The sequence below is a fragment of the Alternaria postmessia genome, assembly GCF_024291825.1.
Source record: "Alternaria postmessia strain BMP 2775 chromosome Unknown scaffold_26, whole genome shotgun sequence".
Taxonomy (NCBI): Eukaryota; Fungi; Ascomycota; class Dothideomycetes; order Pleosporales; family Pleosporaceae; genus Alternaria; species Alternaria postmessia.
The window spans coordinates 89,445-107,560 of record NW_026260099.1 but is presented as its reverse complement, the minus strand read 5'-3'; the positions used below and the strand labels follow the sequence as shown (position 1 = coordinate 107,560).

Sequence of the window (18,116 nt, the reverse complement as noted above, 5' to 3'; positions counted from 1 at the left end):
AAATCCAAGAGGGATGCATTTCATTGGTCTTTAATTGTGTGTCAGATTATAAAGATATAGTCTCTTCGCCGCATCCTACAGCGGCTTGCATCTGGAATGCTCAATCACAGATACGCAAGAATTGATAGCAGACTTGCGGCTTGAGCTGGCCCACCATGTCTTGCCATTCTGTGAGCTGCGGTTGGGCCAAACAAATGCTTCCTAGGCTTCCTATGGGTTCTTCAAATGTCACCTACGATCTTGCCTCTCGGAGGTGGGTGTGGTAGGCTCTTATGCTGGTTGAATACATGAACGGTCATGTCCATGTTCACATCTCACCGCATTGCGCAATAGCGATATCTTGCACTGGCTTTCCTTCTGGGTTCGCTACTGTTCGTGTGTTCTCAATCTTGGTGACAACGTCCATGCCTTCAATGACATTTCCGAAGACAACGTGCTTGCCGTTCAGGTGAGGGGTGCCGTTCTTCGCAGTGATGATGAAGAACTGGGAACCGTTGGTATTGGGACCTGAGTTCTAGGTCTGTTAGTGACGTACTTGGCTAGGCGGCTTACATGAACTTACAGCCATAGATAGAAGACCAGGTTTGTCGTGCTTCAATGTGAAGTTCTCGTCGGCAAACTTTTCAGTTCCCCAAATGGTTCTCGAGCCTGTGCCATTGCCGTTTACAAAATCGCCGCCTTGGATCATAAAACCTTTGATCTACGATGGTCAGTATGGTCAAAGTCAAAACCTCTAGTACTGCAACTTTGAATGGCACTTACGACGCGATGGAACTTGCAGCCTTTGTAGCCTTGTGGCTGCCCTCGGCTGTTTTTCGTCTCTCCAGTGCAGAACTGGCGGAAATTCTCAGCCGTCTTTGGGACTACATCTTTGAACAACTCCATCTTGATTCTACCGAGCTTCTCCCCTGTTTTCGCTTATGTCAGTCACCATGGTCGGGTCGCGGGGCGTTTGTCCGACTGTGGGTTAGGCCAAGAACGACGCGTAGCAATGGCGCGGGGTGAGGGGTAAAGAGACTATCTGGGTCACATGGGTGGATGCATACCTCCTAGGGTGATGTCGAAGAAGACGATTGGGTTGGGCTCGGCAGTCTCCGCCATAGTTGCAGTGCTTGAAGATTGGAACTAGTGACGTTAGACGGGCTTTTGCAGCAACGGTGAAGGAGTCGTGCGGTAACTGAAGAACAGCGATCTGTCTAGATAATTCCCAAGATGTGCCGAGGAGAGAAAATGATGCAGAAAGCAGGGGAGTAAGGCTGCTGCAAGTGGTGGACGATGTTCATGTGGATACTCGCAGATTGTTAGCGGCCGGGGAAGACTCCACTCGGAGAGCAGGGATCCGACATGTCTACGCAACACGGCGGGCTTCGATCTGAGATTGTACACTGCAGCTGAGATATGGGACTCAGAGCGAGTCGTAGTAGTAGTGGTGGTAGTCATCGAGCGCAGTCTCATCTGTTAGGCGTCCGGGGGGTCAGCAATTTGTTAGATGTGATAGCACCTGCATGCGACGGCATCAATGCGGGCGACGAAACCCTGCTTGGAGGCGCATTGCGTGGACACTGTCTGTGACACATGCATGGTTCAATAGCAAGCAACACCCAGCGCACCACCATCTTGCAACCAACTTCACAGTTAACCATTCCTCGCCACCAGCCACTCCAAGACGCCCCAGTTGCGTTCGGTAAGACGGGTAGTGTTATCATAGATGGTCCTGGTTGCCGGTCATCCTTGGCACCTGCCGTCGACGTTAGCGACGCCTTTGCGGCCTTTATCCGCCTCAAGACCGGCACCTCGCCCGTTCTGACACTCGGCGACCCATCCACTGCCCTTCACCACCCCAACGAGTCCAGAGTCTGTCGCGCAGCCATTTGCACTCTCCGCATCGCATGGCCGATAACAGTGCTCTTGTCATTAACCGCTAGCGATTGTGGCACGGGCAGTCACCGCGAGCGACCATAGCCTCTAAGAAGCCGACTCTCCATCGCCACAGCCGCAGTCGTTGCCGTCACCATCAACTGATCCCATCAACCACACCGGCCCTTCTTCCAGCCTAGCCCGCCGCTGCCGCCGCCTCGACGATATCGCAACCACCACTCCCGTCGATAGAGCGTGTACCTTCGTAGTGTCGAGTCGCCCCCCTACTTGTTTCACGTGTACCAGGGCTCTCCGCATCCGGCCAACTCCCCACGTACACGCGCATCACTGCTTCGCGTCTCTCTACAGCTGCGTGAGCAATCCTGTCCGTGAACGGAATAGCAGAGACGCCGCTATCCATCATGTCCAACATCTTTGTCTACCCGAGGCAGAACGCACCTGCCCCAACAGATGGCTCCAACAGCAACAACAACAACAATAATAACAGCGGCCCCACCAGTTCGCCGCTGCTTTTCTTCGTTGCCCTGGGTTTCGGTGTCGTCTTCACAAACTTATGGTAGGCGCTGGCAGTTGGCTTCGCAACTGCTCCCTCTTACTGACTGCTTCAGGATTATCGTTGGCGTCAAGTATTGCTTCCGATATAATCGCCGTCGCGCGGCCCAGGCTGCCGCAGATGGCGAACCAATTGACATGACCAACATGCCTCGCCCGCATAGGAGGAGGAGGGAGAAGAAGCTGATGACCATGGACGAGGTCAACGAGCGATTCCCACTGACAAAGTATAAGCAATGGAAGTCAAGTCGCGAGACCGAGGGTTTACCAGCCAACGGCGGCATCGCGACTGCGCCCCAGAGCAGAGCAGCAAGCTTGAAGGATGTCGAGGGCGTCATTAGTGCGCAGGACGAAGGCCCAGGACCGAGAACCGACACTGCACTCTCAATGGCTCGCAACGATCTCAACGCCCCGAACTCCTCTACCCAGCCTGCAGCCTCCCCGAGAACGAGCATGGAAAGCAAGAAGAGCCAGCACGTGCAGGACGCCGAGAAGCAAGCCGAGGTCAAGTTGGACACAGAGAAGACGGACAAGACTCAAGGGCAGAGTGCTACCCCACAAGCAAACGTGCGCGAGCGTGAGGACGATTCAGATGATGATGAAGAGGATCCCATACGCACTGCTGCTGCACCAGAAATGTTGGCAGAGCCAGGAGACACATGCGCCATCTGCCTGGACACCTTGGAAGATGACGACGATGTACGCGGATTGTCTTGTGGCCACGCCTTCCACGCCAGCTGTGTTGACCCATGGCTGACGAGCCGCCGTGCCTGCTGCCCTCTCTGCAAAGCTGATTACTACGTTCCGAAGCCTCGTCCCGAAGGCGAAGTCGATCCTGTTACTGGTCGCCGTTCAGTCGCCGGTCTTCGGTCGCCACCGCAGGCCGTTTGGACGACTAGCAACCCCTTCTCTAGGTCTCGCGTCATGGTCATCAATGCAGACTACCAGCAGCGACAAGGTGTTGACCGGTTCGGGCGGTTGAATCGGCCTACTCGCCGTGAGCGTGTACATGGGGATGCATCGCAAGTGACAGGGCAGACTGGCCATAACCAAGGCTGGCTATCCAGGATGACGCCCAATCGAACACAGGGCTCTCCCTTCTCAAGCTGGTTTGGTCGTAACCGTGGCGCTGCTAGCACTGCAGACGCTTCTGTCCCGCAGCAGCCAACCCCAGGACAACTCGAGGCCGGTAACCGGTAGATGATGTCATTCCGTTGTCCAGATCTCTCAAGTCTTTCTCACGCCCAATTACGATTACCCATACCCACCTTTCCGTGCACCCTATCTCATGCGTCCCAGTGAAAGCCACCATGTTTTTTTCTTTTTCCCTACATTCTCGGCGTTTCTCCATCCATACCCTCAGCCACTTTTCGCCTCGGAATAATTTCACTCGCAACAGCACCTATCAAAGCATAGCGAGAGGGTTTTCTCGATACAGCATTTGGCAGGCGACAGCGGAACGGAGTATATACGGATTAGTTGCGAATAGCGATACGATCATGGTTCTACACAGGGGTGGGACTACCTACATTGTACATGTCATGGTCTACAGCTTTGCAGGCGCAATAGCGTCGAGCGAACGGGAGCCTTGTAGCACGTTGTTATGTAGTATATGTTCGGCCATTTTCGATATTGAAGAATACTACGTATGGACCATGAGACGTGTAACGCAAGTGAACTATCTTCCCTTTCGTTCTCGTTGGCTCTCATCGCCATCACCCCGACTCCATGTCCCGATCATAACTAGGCGACAGGTGGGGTATTCCATCGTGTTTCATTCAAATCATTTTCTTTGACTCCTGAGTTCGTGGATTCGGTAGACAGTAGATCATCAGACATTCAAATCAGTAGAGCTCACTCTAAGTCGCTCGACGGCATTTGACCTAAACCGAGGGCACAGCCTTCCCGATCCATGAACGCCATCACACAACCATAAATCATCCAGGCCCCCTGAACCGAACAGTACCCCCTCTCATCTCCTCATCCGCTCCTTCGTCACCTTCATCTTCGCCCTCAACATCCTGTAACCGCATTGCCCTCAACAGATCTCTACTAGCCCTCGTCCCATCCCTCAATTCGACCGCACTCTTGAGCAACATGTCCGCCATAGCCCTGGCATCCATGTCCACGCCTAACAGCGCCCCTACCTCAGGACCGGTCGGAATAGGAAACTCTACAAGCGGCTTCCCATTTGGACCGACGCTGACGGTTGTGGATTTACGGCTGTAGCGCGGAGTATCGTGTTGATCGAAATCCGAGGATGAAGAGTACTGGTTACTGTGGTGGTACGACGAGTCATCGGTATCGGAATCGAGATTGTACGTCGTGGAAGTAAGGGTTGTGGATGTAGAGTCGTTTCTGCGTGAGGAACGGAGAGGGGCTGATGGTTGGCCCATTGGACGCCGTTGCGCTGCAAGGTTGAGGCGTTCGAAGGTGTCCCAGAGGTCGTCGACATCTTCTTCTTCGAGTGAGGTGTCGGTTGTTACGCTCATGGGAGGAGATTGATCGTCGCTGCTGAGTCCGTATGCCATGTTGTGTGACCAACCATCCCAGATTTGCTGAGAGCGCTGATTACCGCGGTGGTATTGACCAGAAGTGGGTGCTGGTTTCGCGTGTGATTGTACCTGGCTTGCTGAGCTGACCCCTCGGGCGTGCATACTGGGATGGTGTGGGTCTTGGTTTGTAGGATGGCCTTGTTCATCGTACTGTTGAGGTGTCAATAATCCTGGCACCGTCTGGTTTGGTTCCGATTGCGACTTCATGTGGAAAGAAGCGCGGTGGTTATTTTGTGATAGTTGTACCTGATCTTCGAGGTTGAACGGATTATCGTTCATACGCTCTGTTCCTGCTGTAAGGATCTCAGAGCCAGAAGTGGACGGACGGTAGTCTTCTACCATCGCCATATCCAGATCAATCATGGACGAGCGCAGCGGAGAGTTGGGCGCAGAGCTGATCATCTCAGGATAGTCATTGTCATCAACAGCAGGCTGAAGTGGTGCTGTTTGAGCATGGCGCAGGTTTGGTCGGAAACCAGATGCAAGGCCTGGCGAAGAAGAGTCCGTCTTGGTGTGCTGGCTGCGATACGGTTCCGTCGGACTACCCATTGGGAAGGCAAAGTCTCGAGTTTTGCGATTATCGTCCTGCTTGGGAAACGTCCACTCCTTCGTCTCACGTCGTCGTGAGATCCGATTCGAAGCGCGGTTCCTTGGGGCCTCATTGTTGGCTTCTGCCATTGCAGCGTCGAATGTCCACTCTACCGTACGTCGGTTGGGCTTTTGAGGCTGCTGTGGGAAGGACCACTCCATCGTCTTGCGGTTAGGTTGCTCAGTGGCTCCTGGAAATGACCATTCCATAGTCTTGCGGTTAGTTTGCTCATTGGTTCCCGGGAATGACCACTCCATCGTCTTTCGATTCTCGTCATTCATGCTGGGGAAGGTCCAGTCTTTCGTGGCTCGTTTAGTCATCTCGTCCTCCTCGTTGAAAGCATCCCGGCGCTCCTCTTCCTCTTCCATCTCCCGTATGATGCTCTTCATACGATTTGCACGGATGGTGGGCACTTCGCCCAGGTCAATACTTGGTATCTCATCTGCTGACGGCATTGAAAAGTCCAAGTCGATGACCGTCTCGCGGTTGGGCGCGCCAGGGTTGAAGTCGCGTAAAACCAAGTCAGATGGAGGGCGCCCATTCGGCGGGTCCGGCATATCGACGGCACTATACCTGTATGGCGTCGTGTTTGTATCGAATAGTTTGTTCAGACGTTTCTGTCCTCTAACAATAGACTCTTCCTTGAACCTGGCCTGGAGCTGCTCGAATCGTCCCATATCCGCGACAGGTGGTAGGCCCATTCCATTGAAGCCTGCTCCGCCAGCGAAGGGGTCAGTAAATTGTGTTGCACGTTCTTGCTCAAATTCTTCTGATGTGCTGAAAGACCAATCATCATCGTCGTCGTCCTCCGCCTCTGGGGCAAGCGGGTCTGGCGCTTGAGCACCGTATGGGTTGAATAGCGACTGGCGTGCACCACCTTGTTGCTCCCAGAGGTAGTAGTCTTCGACCAGCTTGACGAGCGATACAGTCGGGTACATCTTAGTAGTATCTGCAAGATAGGGGTGCTCCAAAATTTGGTCAGGCGTCGGTCGATCTTGTGGCTCTGGTTGAAAGACGAAGGCTAGGAAATCTTTCAGTTCTTGAGAAAAGCGATCGCCTTCAAGCACAGGAACACCAGCTGTTGGCAAATCGAATTGCCCGATCTTGTGGTGCGGTGGGTAGCCACAAGCCATTTCATAGACAGTACAGGCATATGCCCAGATATCAACCTCGTTGCCGTAAGATATTTCCTTGGGCTGCATCAGACTGTGCGGATCTGCGTCCTTTACCCACTCCTTCTGTAACTCAGGGGCCATCCAGAAAGGTGTACCAACGATAGTGGAGCGCTTCGATCTTTCAGGTTCCAGGGTGTTGGAGACACCGAAATCGCATAATTGCACACGACCGTCTTCGAGGATAAGAACGTTGTTGGCTGTATCACATTAGCCGAGGGAAGGAATGGTAAAGACACCATCACCTACACTTCAGATCTCGATGCAGCACACCAGCTTCGTGTATATACTTGAGACCTTGGGCCAGCTCACGGGCGATGGGTATGATGAATTTCTCCGCCAGTCCAGGACCCGGGTCCTTCGTCATGGCTGTGGGCTTCATCAGAGTGTTGACACTACCACCGCTTGCATATTCGCTGACGATCCAGAGTTCGTTGTGTACAGGCCTAGCCTCTTCGATGATGTTGACGTAAGGCCTTGCCTTGCTGTCTCTTAGCTGCTGCAGGATGTCAATCTCCTTGAGTGTGTCCTGGAGGTTCTTGTGTGTCATTTCCTCATAATCCACCTTGTCGATCTCGATAATCTTGATGGCAACGAGCGCACCGGTATTGCGGCTCTTTCTTTGTCATGTCAGCGAATGTACTCGGCCTTACATCGTGATACCCACCCTTTGTAGACACGACCGTATGCGCCCTTGCCAATGAGCTCGTAGAAGTCATATGGCGGTGGTTCCTCACCACCTCGCTTCGCTCTCTCAGCAACCAGAAGCTCCATGTCCTTTGCCTGCTGCATGGCACGCCCCTTGGTACCACCCATGTTGGGCGGCTGTAGTCGTGCAGGCTCCATGTCTTTTAAATATTTGTGAACCTTGTCAAGCCTTGGCGGTTCAATTCGGACGTCTTCCGAAGGCTCGAAAGGCGATTCTGCTATGCGCTCCAAGGGGCTGTCTTCTAGGGTACCGGTGATGCTCTCGTAGCTAGTTGAGATTGGAAGAGGCGGCGGGGGACGATTAGGCTGACGTGGCCGTCTACCAGGAGAGACGTAGTTTGTGGGATCGGAGACAGAGTATGAGTGTCTTGCGGTCGGGTTGGGCGGACTAGGCTTGATGGTGCCTGGGCTGGATCGTGCTATAGGTCGTTGTGGGCCAGGTGTTGATGGAAGGACAGCGTCGAGCCTCGGCTTGGGTGTAGGTGGGCACAACGGACTTCGGTGGTCTAAGATTGGACTCGAGATATCACGCTTATCGACAGAAGGCGTGCGTGAAGAGCGTGACGAGCGTGACGAGGGGCCTCTCTTGCCTTTGATTGATTCAGTTAGCTTCGACCACGAGATAGAGCGACTGGACCGTGTCCTGTAGTCTGGCGTCTTGTGTTTGGCCGGTGAGCGAGGCGGGGTCACGTCACCCATAGGGATGAGGTGATCGCTCTCGCTCATCGACCGCTTCAGCTTTATGATGGCGTCGTCGCCGAGCATGGTTTCGTTGTGTTATTGCGGCATGGTGGTGTTTTGAACAGAAATTGCACTCACTCGTTTGTTATGATATTCTACGTTGGTTACCAGAGGTGAATGCGGCTCATAGCGGGCAGGGTCGCGTGCGGTGAGCGTGCGTGTTCGTTGACATTCACAGGTCCGCACTGCGGAGAGAGGAGCACCTGTCAACAAGATGCAATTACAATTAAGGTAGCAGAGTAAACGGAGATGTTAGATCGAAGCGAAGCGAAGAATTGGACAGTATAGAAAGATGGGACGACGATGCCATCTGGCAGACGTTCAAAGTGTTGAAGATGCGAAACATGGATCCAGGGTCTCGACGTTTCGCCCGCTGATCGCGCTAAGACAACCTTAATCCATCCGGGGCAAGCGCGCCCCACGTTTCCGTGCCTGACATCATCTGCGCCACATGTGCGACAGGCATAGCAGCTTGCCAACTTTCTGTGCATCCAGAGAGATTGGGTCGAGATGCTCCCTAGAACCCTCCATTCATATTCACCATTCAACTTAAGACCTGATTAGATAACATCTGTTTTGATCCACCACAACAACTCCACAAAAGCATTGAATCAACGTCTCACCATGGTCGCGCAACCCATCGGCACCAAGAAGACGCCCGTCACGTCCACGGCGAAGAAGACACCAGTAAAAGCACCAGTGAAGAAGGCGCCCGTCAAAGCGCCTGCTGTTCAGCCTCCGAAGAAGCCTGTCAATACTGCGATGCAGAAGAAACCCGTGGCAACAACCCCTAAGAAGCCCGTTACAAGCGTCGCACCCAAAAAGCCTGTGACAGCCGTCGGTCAGAAGAAACCCGCCCCAGCACCCGCAAAGAAGGCAATCCAGCAGCCACAACAACAGGGCTGGATCAACAAAGGCCTCAGCGCTGCATCGTCTGGTATTGGAAGTGCTGTCGGCGCTGCAACGACTGGTATTGGCAATGCTGCTGGGGCCGTCGTGACCGCGACAGGTAGTGGAATCGCTGGGGCAGGGAGAGGCGCCGGAGCAAGGTACATATTGCAACTTTGCCGAGTCGACTTTTCTGACTAACATACCGTAGTATTGCAAACTCGTCTCGTACCTGGGGCGATATGGTCCGCGAGTACGGCAACTCTCTCAAAGACATCACCGGCGCTCCGGGCAGTCGATCGACAACAAACAAGAATCCCCTCGGCTTGAGCACTAGCGGAGTGGGAGGTATGGCATCCATGGCTAGTCGACCCGGTGTACCTGGTCTCTCAGGGGGTTCCGGCAAAGGTGGCGGTACGGCCAGCAATCCGCTGGGTCTTTGAGCGATAGCGCCAACGAATTGTGAACATGGAATGGAGGCTGTACGAATATTTGGATAACCGAGGCGAAAACATGGGGTATTCAGGGATTGGATGGCGTTATCTGGGACACATATTATTGGCAATTACGATCTTGAAATACCAGTGCTTACTCTCTTTTTCAGTGAGGTCATTCTATGGGATACACTTCGGGGGGCATAGCACGACACCAAAATCACATGGTAGATTAAATGTCTGATCGAATAAGTATGCTAAGCTTCATCCTTCTGACACTATGCTCTGCAAGTATACCTTCCGATTAATCTACCACGGAAGATATCACCCTTGTAGCCAGCTTGCAGAAAGATGACTACTCTGAACTAATAGTACCTAGGTAGATGTTCTACAGATTCTACGACCAACGATGATGTATTGCATCATCACAATCTAGCTCGCGAGTACAGCAGTATATAGATCCCTGCATGAAGCCTGGAACAGACTACAAGCACTGGTAGTAATACGGTGGTGAGACGCCTTTGCACGTATACGGCGACTTTGGCATTGTCAGATGGTTTCACTGTCATGGCTGCAAATTCACATACCTCACAGATTGTACATCCATTCCAATTCTGTCCACCGCACTGATCCCAGTGCTTCGATCTACATCCTCCTCCGCCACCCGATGTACTTGTTGGTCTTTGCGCTGACGAAGTGCGACTTGGCAACATTGTAGATGTTTTCGTGCTCGAAGGTTGAGGACGCGAGGAGCTTGTTCGCGTTGGCATTGGGGCTGTGCGGCTCGAACTCGTCTTTGGCGGGCTCGGTGGTTTAGGCGGCTGCGACGGTCTTGGTGGCGATGTACCTCCTAACGTCGGTGTATCAACATAGCTGCCGTCACAATAGTACGACATGCCGTTCAATTGGAGATCCTTCATGATGGTACTGAGTCCAGCCACGCCTGTTCCTTTACAAGATGCGCCATTCATAGCTTGCGCATTAAGCGGAAGAGGGTACTCGATATGGAAAACTGGCTTGTTGAGAGCGATGAAATTTTCGTAGGCTTGACACTCGCCGTGTTGCGCACATTGCTCGTTGACTGCAAAGTCTACGATCGGCGACACATCGCTGAGGATATCGAGGCTGTTCTTAAGCCCAATTCTCATGTCGTATTTGGCGGCTTCTTGCTGCATCCATCGCACGTAGTCGATAGCGTCCGTGTTCTTAAGGTTCAATCCGTTGTCATTCTGCTAAAAGAGGTTAGCATGTATAACTCGCTCACGCCTGAGCTTGGAGTAGTGACTGCGTGCTACCACCGTATCATACCCATGTAACAGTACGAGGACTTACATATCCATCTGTGTTGTCCGGATCGATAGCATCGCAGCCCTTGTCAGCAGCCAGCTTGATACGCTTGGCCATGAGGGCTCTGATGCTTTGGCTACCCGTCCGCAACCATCTCTCATTGGGCCACTCCGGGAGCACCTTTCCAAGATCAGCAGCTGCAAAACTTCCGTAATCATCTCTCCAATCTTCCGCTGTTCCAGCACTGAAGTAGCAGATGACGATTTTGCCGGCTGCTTTGAGAGTTTCTATTGTCGTAACAGGGTTGTCGAACAAATCGATATCCCAAACCGGCGCGTCTATAGGTGATATAGGTATCTTGGACATGTCGGGAATGCCCAGCAGTACGATCTGAAACTTCTGCCCTTGTGTAAACGAAGCATTCTGTGCCCAAATGAGCGAGAAGTAACATCCCAACAACACTAGCCACAAAAGCATCTTGAAAACGTTGGAAGGTCGGAAAATCTTTGATGTGTGTTTGTTGGTCCTTATGAAGGGAACAGGATCAAAATGTCGGATCCGGGGTTTGAGAAGTTATACTTTTAAGGCGGTCCTGTCCAAGCTCTGAAAACCTACATTTAGGATATGTAGTAGCAATGTGTCACAACTCGACTGTAGCCGAGACGTGGTCTGCAGCGGCTCCCATGTGTCGTGGCTTTTGGAGCTGGTTGGGCGCCGTCATATATCCTTGGATATTGCACCATTACAAAAAGCCAATCATCCAAGTTTACCTTGTCACGACAGGAATCTGGTAGGACTGGAGTTTCGTAAGCCGCTCCAGTAGCAACGCCGGATCGCAAAGCTGGGTAGTATCAATTCGATACCAAATGTGTGTCCATGTTTGGACTATTTCTTGTGTCAAATATACCGTACCATAAGCCTTGAAACCGAGTGGCGCCTGGTGCGAGATGTTGTGGTATGAGTAGACAACCGTAACCGGAGAGTGCCGAATCAGCTGCATGCACAACGTATGGCGATCCGGCAGATTCGTGCATTGCGGGGAAAGCTTGTTTCTCTAGTCTCAAGCTCATCTCCGAGATCGTGTCGGTCAGATGCGCCCTGGTTGATCATATATGAGCAAGTTCTAGGCACACGGGTAAATGAGGTATAATATCGGAGCCTTCATTTGGAAAATTTCTGTCTAGTCCAAGCCAAACAAGAGTGCTTGAGATCCTGTCTTCTTTGGAATCATTCTTCGATGTTCGCCGTTGAGTTCATGTAGGAATAGGTTTTGCGACGAACCCGTGTATGGATGACGCGATATAGCGAGGTAGCGATAGAATCGGAAATTTGAGACTACGACCAAGGAAAAAGAACAGGCACAGGATGTCTGGTAGCCGGAATGACGAATCAAACAAGGGTGGGGGTTGGTGATGTAGAGAAAATGGTACCATAATCACGAGGTTGACGCGTATGGTAGGGTAAAAGCGCGCGAGAGGATGACGCGCGATGTCATGCTAGTCGCCCTTATCGATAAAACTAGCGCCATCTGAACCTTCTGACAGAGAAGTTTGGACATGCACAGAGCGTGCAACATGGTTGGCCACGACTACATGTTTGTCCTACTCCTGTCTTTCTGTACGCATTTGCTTTAGACGCGGCGAGTTTGCCTCCGCCTCTCGTCCTTTACTTTCAGACGGCGCTTGCTCATGCTTGCGCTCTATCGACTGCGATGCCTCCCACACTCCACTCCAAGCTTTCAAACACGCTTTCTGCGAACACTTCCACGAAAAATCCCGGAATACGTTCCGCGATGGGATCCGACCCTACACAGAACCGCGCAATCCACTTCGGTGCTGAATGAGTCGACGAGAACGACCGCCGAGAACCCCTCTTTTAACTTCAACAGAGGTGCAGAGCGCGAGCAGCTTAGAAATAAACCCGTCGCGATTGGCACACCTGGAACCAACCGCACTGGTGGGCGGACAGCTATCAAAAGACTGAATCAAATATTGAAGCTAGTCAGAGACAGCAATGGCCAGGATGCCAGACTACGTGCACCGCTTTGGAGAGCATATTCTTTGGCCAAGGCATCCGATCCGAAACTCCTAGCACGTATCCCGGATGGAGTATGGGACTTGCTCTCGATCACGCAGTCCAATCACACTGCAAATATGGCACAGCTCTACCAGGATATGAACAAGGCTGGGAGATATACGACAGCCAGGAAGCGCGCCAAACATCTAGAGAAGGTCTTCCTTCGCGGAAAAGTAGACCAGGCTCTCAGAAAATGGGAAGAGGATCACAGATTGGGACACGACGGTGTACGAATGGACTACAACCCGGAGCATCTGGAGATTGGGGCTAAGCTCCATGCACTTGCCAGGAACGTAGACTACAGTCGGAACATTATGGATGAACTGTTCAGGCTGTATCCGAATTGGGACACCTCCATCATGATGGCTGTTTTCCGAGCTCATACGAGCTCAGAACTACAAGAGCACCATGACATGGCAAAGCAAATCTATGTCAGAATGAAGGACCAGAGAGGCAACACCTGCTCGATCAAGGACTACGACGCTTGGCTTGTGGGCTCCTTAGAAATGCGAAGCTTGAGTCATGCCAAGCAAGTGTTTAGGGACATGGTTAAGGATGGCTACCTGGCTACTAGCGGAGATGCAGAACAAGTCAGCCAAGTGTTGAAGAGACTGCACATGATATATCGACTTGGAACCAATATCGAGTCCATGACTAGTATCGCTCTTGATGCTATATCTGTGCTCCCTCGTGGTTATCACGGCCATTTGTTCGGTGACTGGCTGAAATCTACCGTTGTCAAGAACACGCCACAGGCAGCCGCTCAAATCTTGGAGATGATGCTCAAGCGAGGTTACAGACCAGAAACGTTCCACTACAACATGTTTCTCAGAGCGTTGATACGGACGAAAGAGGAGGCGAATATCCTGAAAGCGGAAAATATTGGTTGGCGCATGGTCGAAGCCGCTTGCGAAGCTGGTCGACATGACGTTACTCCAGAAACAATACCAGCCATCATCGACAAAAAAATCGCCGAGGCTCCTCCTACATCTGACGAAATGACCCAACGAGCTCCTGTTGCTGACGTAACAACGTTTGCCTTGATTATGCAACACCATGCCAACAGCCTGCAATGGGAACACGTCGATTACTTGTCCCGACAGCTCAAAGCAGCGAAAGTCAAGCCCAATGCTACCATCATGAATGTCCTTATGGATAATAAATGCCGACAAGGTGCCTACAGCGAAGCATGGAAGATCTACAAGTCTCTCACTGAGCCGCAAGAAGGAAGCAACGGCGTCTTCCCAGACGGTGCAAGCATACGTTGTCTTTGGAAAACGCTCCGATTAGCACTTGGCGACTCTACCGTTCAAAACAAGCTCGATTTGCCTAGCCCTCGTGAGCTACTAGCAGAGACGGTAAACTGGTGGACGCTCTGTCGCAGTCGCTACGACGCCGATCGTTTCCGCATGGGTCTCGCAGGCACAGACAGTGGAGCAATCACGTCGCTCATCATGCACTGCTTTAGTTACAATCGAGATCTGGCTGGCTCGTTGGTCGCTCTGCACGTCCTTCGTCATCGCTTCCACATCTTTCCCACCGACGAATCAGCGCAAATTTTGCAAAGACAGATGGCCTGGGTAGACTTGGCAGATGAGTCTGCGGCTGTGCGTGGTCAATACTTCCACAGCCGTTCCAATAAGAAAAACACTGACCGTATAGCGGCGGTCTACGACATTCTGCTGCAGCGACGATTGTCAAGAACAGGTTTGAAGGAAGGCGATTTTGAGAAATTGACGGACGAACAGATTGGGGATATGGGATTGAATTTGTTGAGCGAATTCATAAGAGTGGTGCTCAAGAGGTACCACCCACCCGAAGTGGTAGAGATGATGATTGATGTGACAAGGAGTGTAGTGGGTGTACCTGATCTGCCCACCGGGGACATGGATGCATTTGAAGTGGCTTGAATGAAGTGTAATCACAGGACTGGACGATGATTCATATGTTAAGACGATACTATAGCCATTCAATCCCCATACATGAATATCTTCATCAACAATCGATAAACAATAACGCAGCTCTTTGTGCAAACCACAGCGTTATTAATACGATCCAACTCATGCCATGTAGTACAGTGCTCGACAGAATTCTTATTTGACCGCAACGGCAACACCAAGACATGCCTCTTTGTAGACTTCGACATCATATGCCGTCCACTCTTCTAGCTGAAAGATGGACAGTCGAGGCACCGTTCCGCTCCCTGTATGCCGTTCAGGAGTCCTGACACCAATAGAGATAGTGATCTTCCTCAAACCCGGCAGTACTATGGGTAACTTAAGATTTGTGGCGTCCCGAGGCCGAAAGTCTGCTTCTCTGAACTTACCGGGCATCCAACCTTCCCTTACAGAATACGACAATTTGTATATGCATGGGAACACTAGATGTGTGATTGCATGCCGTTGAGGGAACGAGCGGTGTACAAGCCACTGGCTGACGAATGCATACTGAGAGCCGTTGATGATAAAGGTGCCAAATTTGAAGTACAGGAGCGCCATCTCGTTGTGCATCTGTTTACAGGCCTCCGTAGTCTGAAGGACGCGCTGGAGTCCTTCAAAACAATGTTTGTGGATCCTTGGACCGTCATCTGGGAATAGACTTGCATTCGAATTCAATTTCCAATCTTGGCATAGCGCGTACTCATAGATTCGATTTCGAAGTTCTCCAGGTAGACGTAGGAGTGGCGAGTTTTCTCTATTCAGTGTTGTACTGATGCGTCCGTTAATTGAGAATTTGATAGGCATTCGGTTGTCAATGCTTACATCTCTTTCGCTTCGGCTCTACATCGTGATTTCATGTGAATTTCCTTGGTCGTATCATGAAGTATTAATTTGTCTTCCTCACGAGGGCGAATTGGCAGACAAGCGACAGAAGATACCATGACGCAGACGAATAAATATTTTGTAAGTTGTGTTCTGGATAACAGATTGGAATGAGCACATGTACACTAGAGAGTTTGCATACTGATGCAAGAGACGTAAAGAGCATAAATTTGGGAGAAGCTGGAGCCTTTCAACACTCTCTCAGCTGCTGCCTAATATATTGCGCAGCTACGGACGCTTCACGTGGAGAACAGCCTTGTGGTAAACTGCGTTGGTCTGTAGCCACTGTTTGCAATCACTCAAAATTAAGAGTGGTATATCATAATCGAGTCGAGTTGGTGATTGGAGCTTGAGTTTCGACTCTCGTGGTATAAGTCGTTTTTTGTGCATTGACATGATTGGTTGTACCTGCGGGTAAGCGAAACATGGGGCTCTTCGATCGAGCATTCCGCGGCGTCGATCGATGACGCTCTAACAACCCGATGTCCACAACGCGCACCGAACGCGGTTAAAGTTGATAGTTGCTTACTCGACGATGACGCTCACTGTGGTCCCGGCGGCTGAGACGCGATCATGGAAATTCTTTGGGCGTGCTGCGTTTTCGGACCACGACCACATTCACTCCTTGTGTCAACACGATCATGTCTCCACAGGGCGAGCGCGCACCGTTGCTACAACAGCGATGGAGTGAAGAAGGCGAGCCGCGAACAGTCAGTCATCCTGCACGCGCTTTCTATCGATAGTGTTTACTAACTACTGACAGCATCTTCGCATCGAGGACCTTTCCAACGACGAAAACCCACGAACATGGGCGCGATGGCGGAAGATGGCCAACGTGGCTGTCATAGCCCTCATGTCCAGTACATACACTCGCTCGTCTATACATGCCTTTACTGACAACCATGGCAGTTCTCAGCCCCCTCGTGTCCTCCATGTTCACGCCCGGCATTGCGCAAATCGCCGATGACCTCAAGTGTAGCACGACTGCCGTTATTGGAACAACAACTGGCTTCGTAGTCATGCTCGGAATCGGCCCCTTGATCCTCGCTCCCTTGTCCGAGACGTTTGGACGTAGAAGAATCTACCTCGTGTGCTTCTCCGTGTTCGCTTTACTACAGATACCCGCTGCACTCGCGCCCAACATCGCCTTCCTCATCACAGTACGGAGCATTGCAGGTTTCTTTGGGAGCGTCGGCATAGCGAATGGCGGAGGAACCATAAGTGATATGTTCATACCAAGTGAACGAGCAGGAGTATTTGGCTGGTATCTACTAGGCCCGTTACTTGGACCTACCCTAGGACCATTGTTTGGCGGCATCATCGTACAGCGCTTGGGCTGGCGCTGGGTCTTCTGGATCATGACCATCGTGTGCTTCGTCAACACCTTGGCTGGTTACTTCTTCCTTCGAGAGACTTATGCGCCGTTAATTCTGAGTTCCAAGAAGGCCGAGTTTGAGTCTCAGAGCTCCGAGTTCGACGGCACGAAATACTCCTACGAGGGCGAAGATACACGACCGTTGAAAGAAAAGCTTACCCAAGCTCTCAAACGCCCACCCAAGATCTTCGCTCAACCTATCGTGGCCGTCATGGCTGTATATCAAGCGCTCATCTTCGGCACAACCTACAGCATCTACACAAACATGCAGCCAATTTACCAAGACGATTACGGTTTCTCCACCGAGAAGGTCGGGCTGCTATATCTAGGCCCCGGCCTTGGTTTTCTTTTCGCTGTCTGGTTTCTGGTCCCGCGAATCGATACCGTATACAAGAATCTCACAGCCAAGAATCACGAAAAGGCACGACCCGAGTTTCGCCTCCCACTCGCGAACATTGGCTCTGTTTTCATTCCCGTTTCGCTCTTTTGGTTCGCTTGGACTGTAGAGAAGCACGCGCACTGGTTCGCATCTATATCAGCAACCTTCTTCTATGGCATCGGACAGGTCATGATCCTGAATAGCACGCAAAACTACTTCATCGACAGCTTCGAGAAGTACGCGGCCAGCGCAATCGCTGCTGGTACTGTTTTCCGCAGCGTTGTCGGTGGTGTCATCCCAATCTTTGCGCCCATGCTCTTCGAGAAGCTAGGATATGGTTGGGGCATCAGCACGTTTGCGTTTGTCAGTTTGGTTCTTGCACCCGCTCCAATCTTGTTCTTTATCTTTGGCGAGAGGCTTCGGGAACGGTTCCCGGTCGATTTGTAAAGCCTTTTCGTGTGGGTATCATATTCGTGTTCGTAGTGTAACTGCTGTATCTGTTTAAATGAACTTTAATTGGTTAATTCTAAATGACCTTCCTCTTGTAGCTCTTACCTAGTTTCACGGCTCATCAGCATGTCTGCTGCCCAAGACATCTATGCCCTACCTAACGACAACAGGCAATAAAGCGAGATACGAGCATACATTAAAGCCAAGTTG

The 18,116-nt window shown here is 51.6% G+C and overlaps 7 protein-coding genes across 7 annotated transcripts; 4 read left to right on the top strand and 3 right to left on the bottom strand.

Annotated features, from left to right (window-relative positions):
- Window positions 1–307: 307 nt before the first annotated feature.
- On the bottom strand, window positions 308–1,101 carry CYP3_2 (Peptidyl-prolyl cis-trans isomerase H; the record flags this gene model as incomplete). Its single annotated transcript, XM_051731381.1, has 4 exons — window positions 308–514; window positions 563–700; window positions 763–908; window positions 1,047–1,101. The coding sequence occupies 4 exons, from the start codon at window positions 1,099–1,101 to the stop codon at window positions 308–310; spliced, it is 546 nt and encodes a 181-aa protein (XP_051588819.1).
- Window positions 1,102–2,279: 1,178 nt separating this feature from the next.
- Window positions 2,280–3,630, top strand: J4E82_005110 (uncharacterized protein; the record flags this gene model as incomplete). The annotated part of the gene is made up of 2 exons (XM_051731380.1): window positions 2,280–2,434; window positions 2,487–3,630. The coding sequence occupies 2 exons, from the start codon at window positions 2,280–2,282 to the stop codon at window positions 3,628–3,630; spliced, it is 1,299 nt and encodes a 432-aa protein (XP_051588818.1).
- A 737-nt stretch (window positions 3,631–4,367) lies between these two features.
- On the bottom strand, window positions 4,368–8,219 carry J4E82_005109 (uncharacterized protein; the record flags this gene model as incomplete). Its single annotated transcript, XM_051731379.1, has 3 exons — window positions 4,368–6,946; window positions 6,996–7,366; window positions 7,414–8,219. The coding sequence occupies 3 exons, from the start codon at window positions 8,217–8,219 to the stop codon at window positions 4,368–4,370; spliced, it is 3,756 nt and encodes a 1,251-aa protein (XP_051588817.1).
- Window positions 8,220–8,819: 600 nt separating this feature from the next.
- On the top strand, window positions 8,820–9,526 carry J4E82_005108 (uncharacterized protein; the record flags this gene model as incomplete). Its single annotated transcript, XM_051731378.1, has 2 exons — window positions 8,820–9,244; window positions 9,295–9,526. The coding sequence occupies 2 exons, from the start codon at window positions 8,820–8,822 to the stop codon at window positions 9,524–9,526; spliced, it is 657 nt and encodes a 218-aa protein (XP_051588816.1).
- A 636-nt stretch (window positions 9,527–10,162) lies between these two features.
- On the bottom strand, window positions 10,163–11,281 carry J4E82_005107 (uncharacterized protein; the record flags this gene model as incomplete). The annotated part of the gene is made up of 3 exons (XM_051731377.1): window positions 10,163–10,311; window positions 10,365–10,749; window positions 10,850–11,281. The coding sequence occupies 3 exons, from the start codon at window positions 11,279–11,281 to the stop codon at window positions 10,163–10,165; spliced, it is 966 nt and encodes a 321-aa protein (XP_051588815.1).
- Window positions 11,282–12,957: 1,676 nt separating this feature from the next.
- J4E82_005106 (uncharacterized protein) lies at window positions 12,958–14,790 on the top strand (the record flags this gene model as incomplete). Its single annotated transcript, XM_051731376.1, has 1 exon — window positions 12,958–14,790. One exon carries the CDS (start codon window positions 12,958–12,960, stop codon window positions 14,788–14,790), a length of 1,833 nt encoding a protein of 610 aa, XP_051588814.1.
- A 1,553-nt stretch (window positions 14,791–16,343) lies between these two features.
- Window positions 16,344–17,903, top strand: J4E82_005105 (uncharacterized protein; the record flags this gene model as incomplete). The annotated part of the gene is made up of 3 exons (XM_051731375.1): window positions 16,344–16,412; window positions 16,466–16,562; window positions 16,612–17,903. The coding sequence occupies 3 exons, from the start codon at window positions 16,344–16,346 to the stop codon at window positions 17,901–17,903; spliced, it is 1,458 nt and encodes a 485-aa protein (XP_051588813.1).
- Window positions 17,904–18,116: the final 213 nt, after the last annotated feature.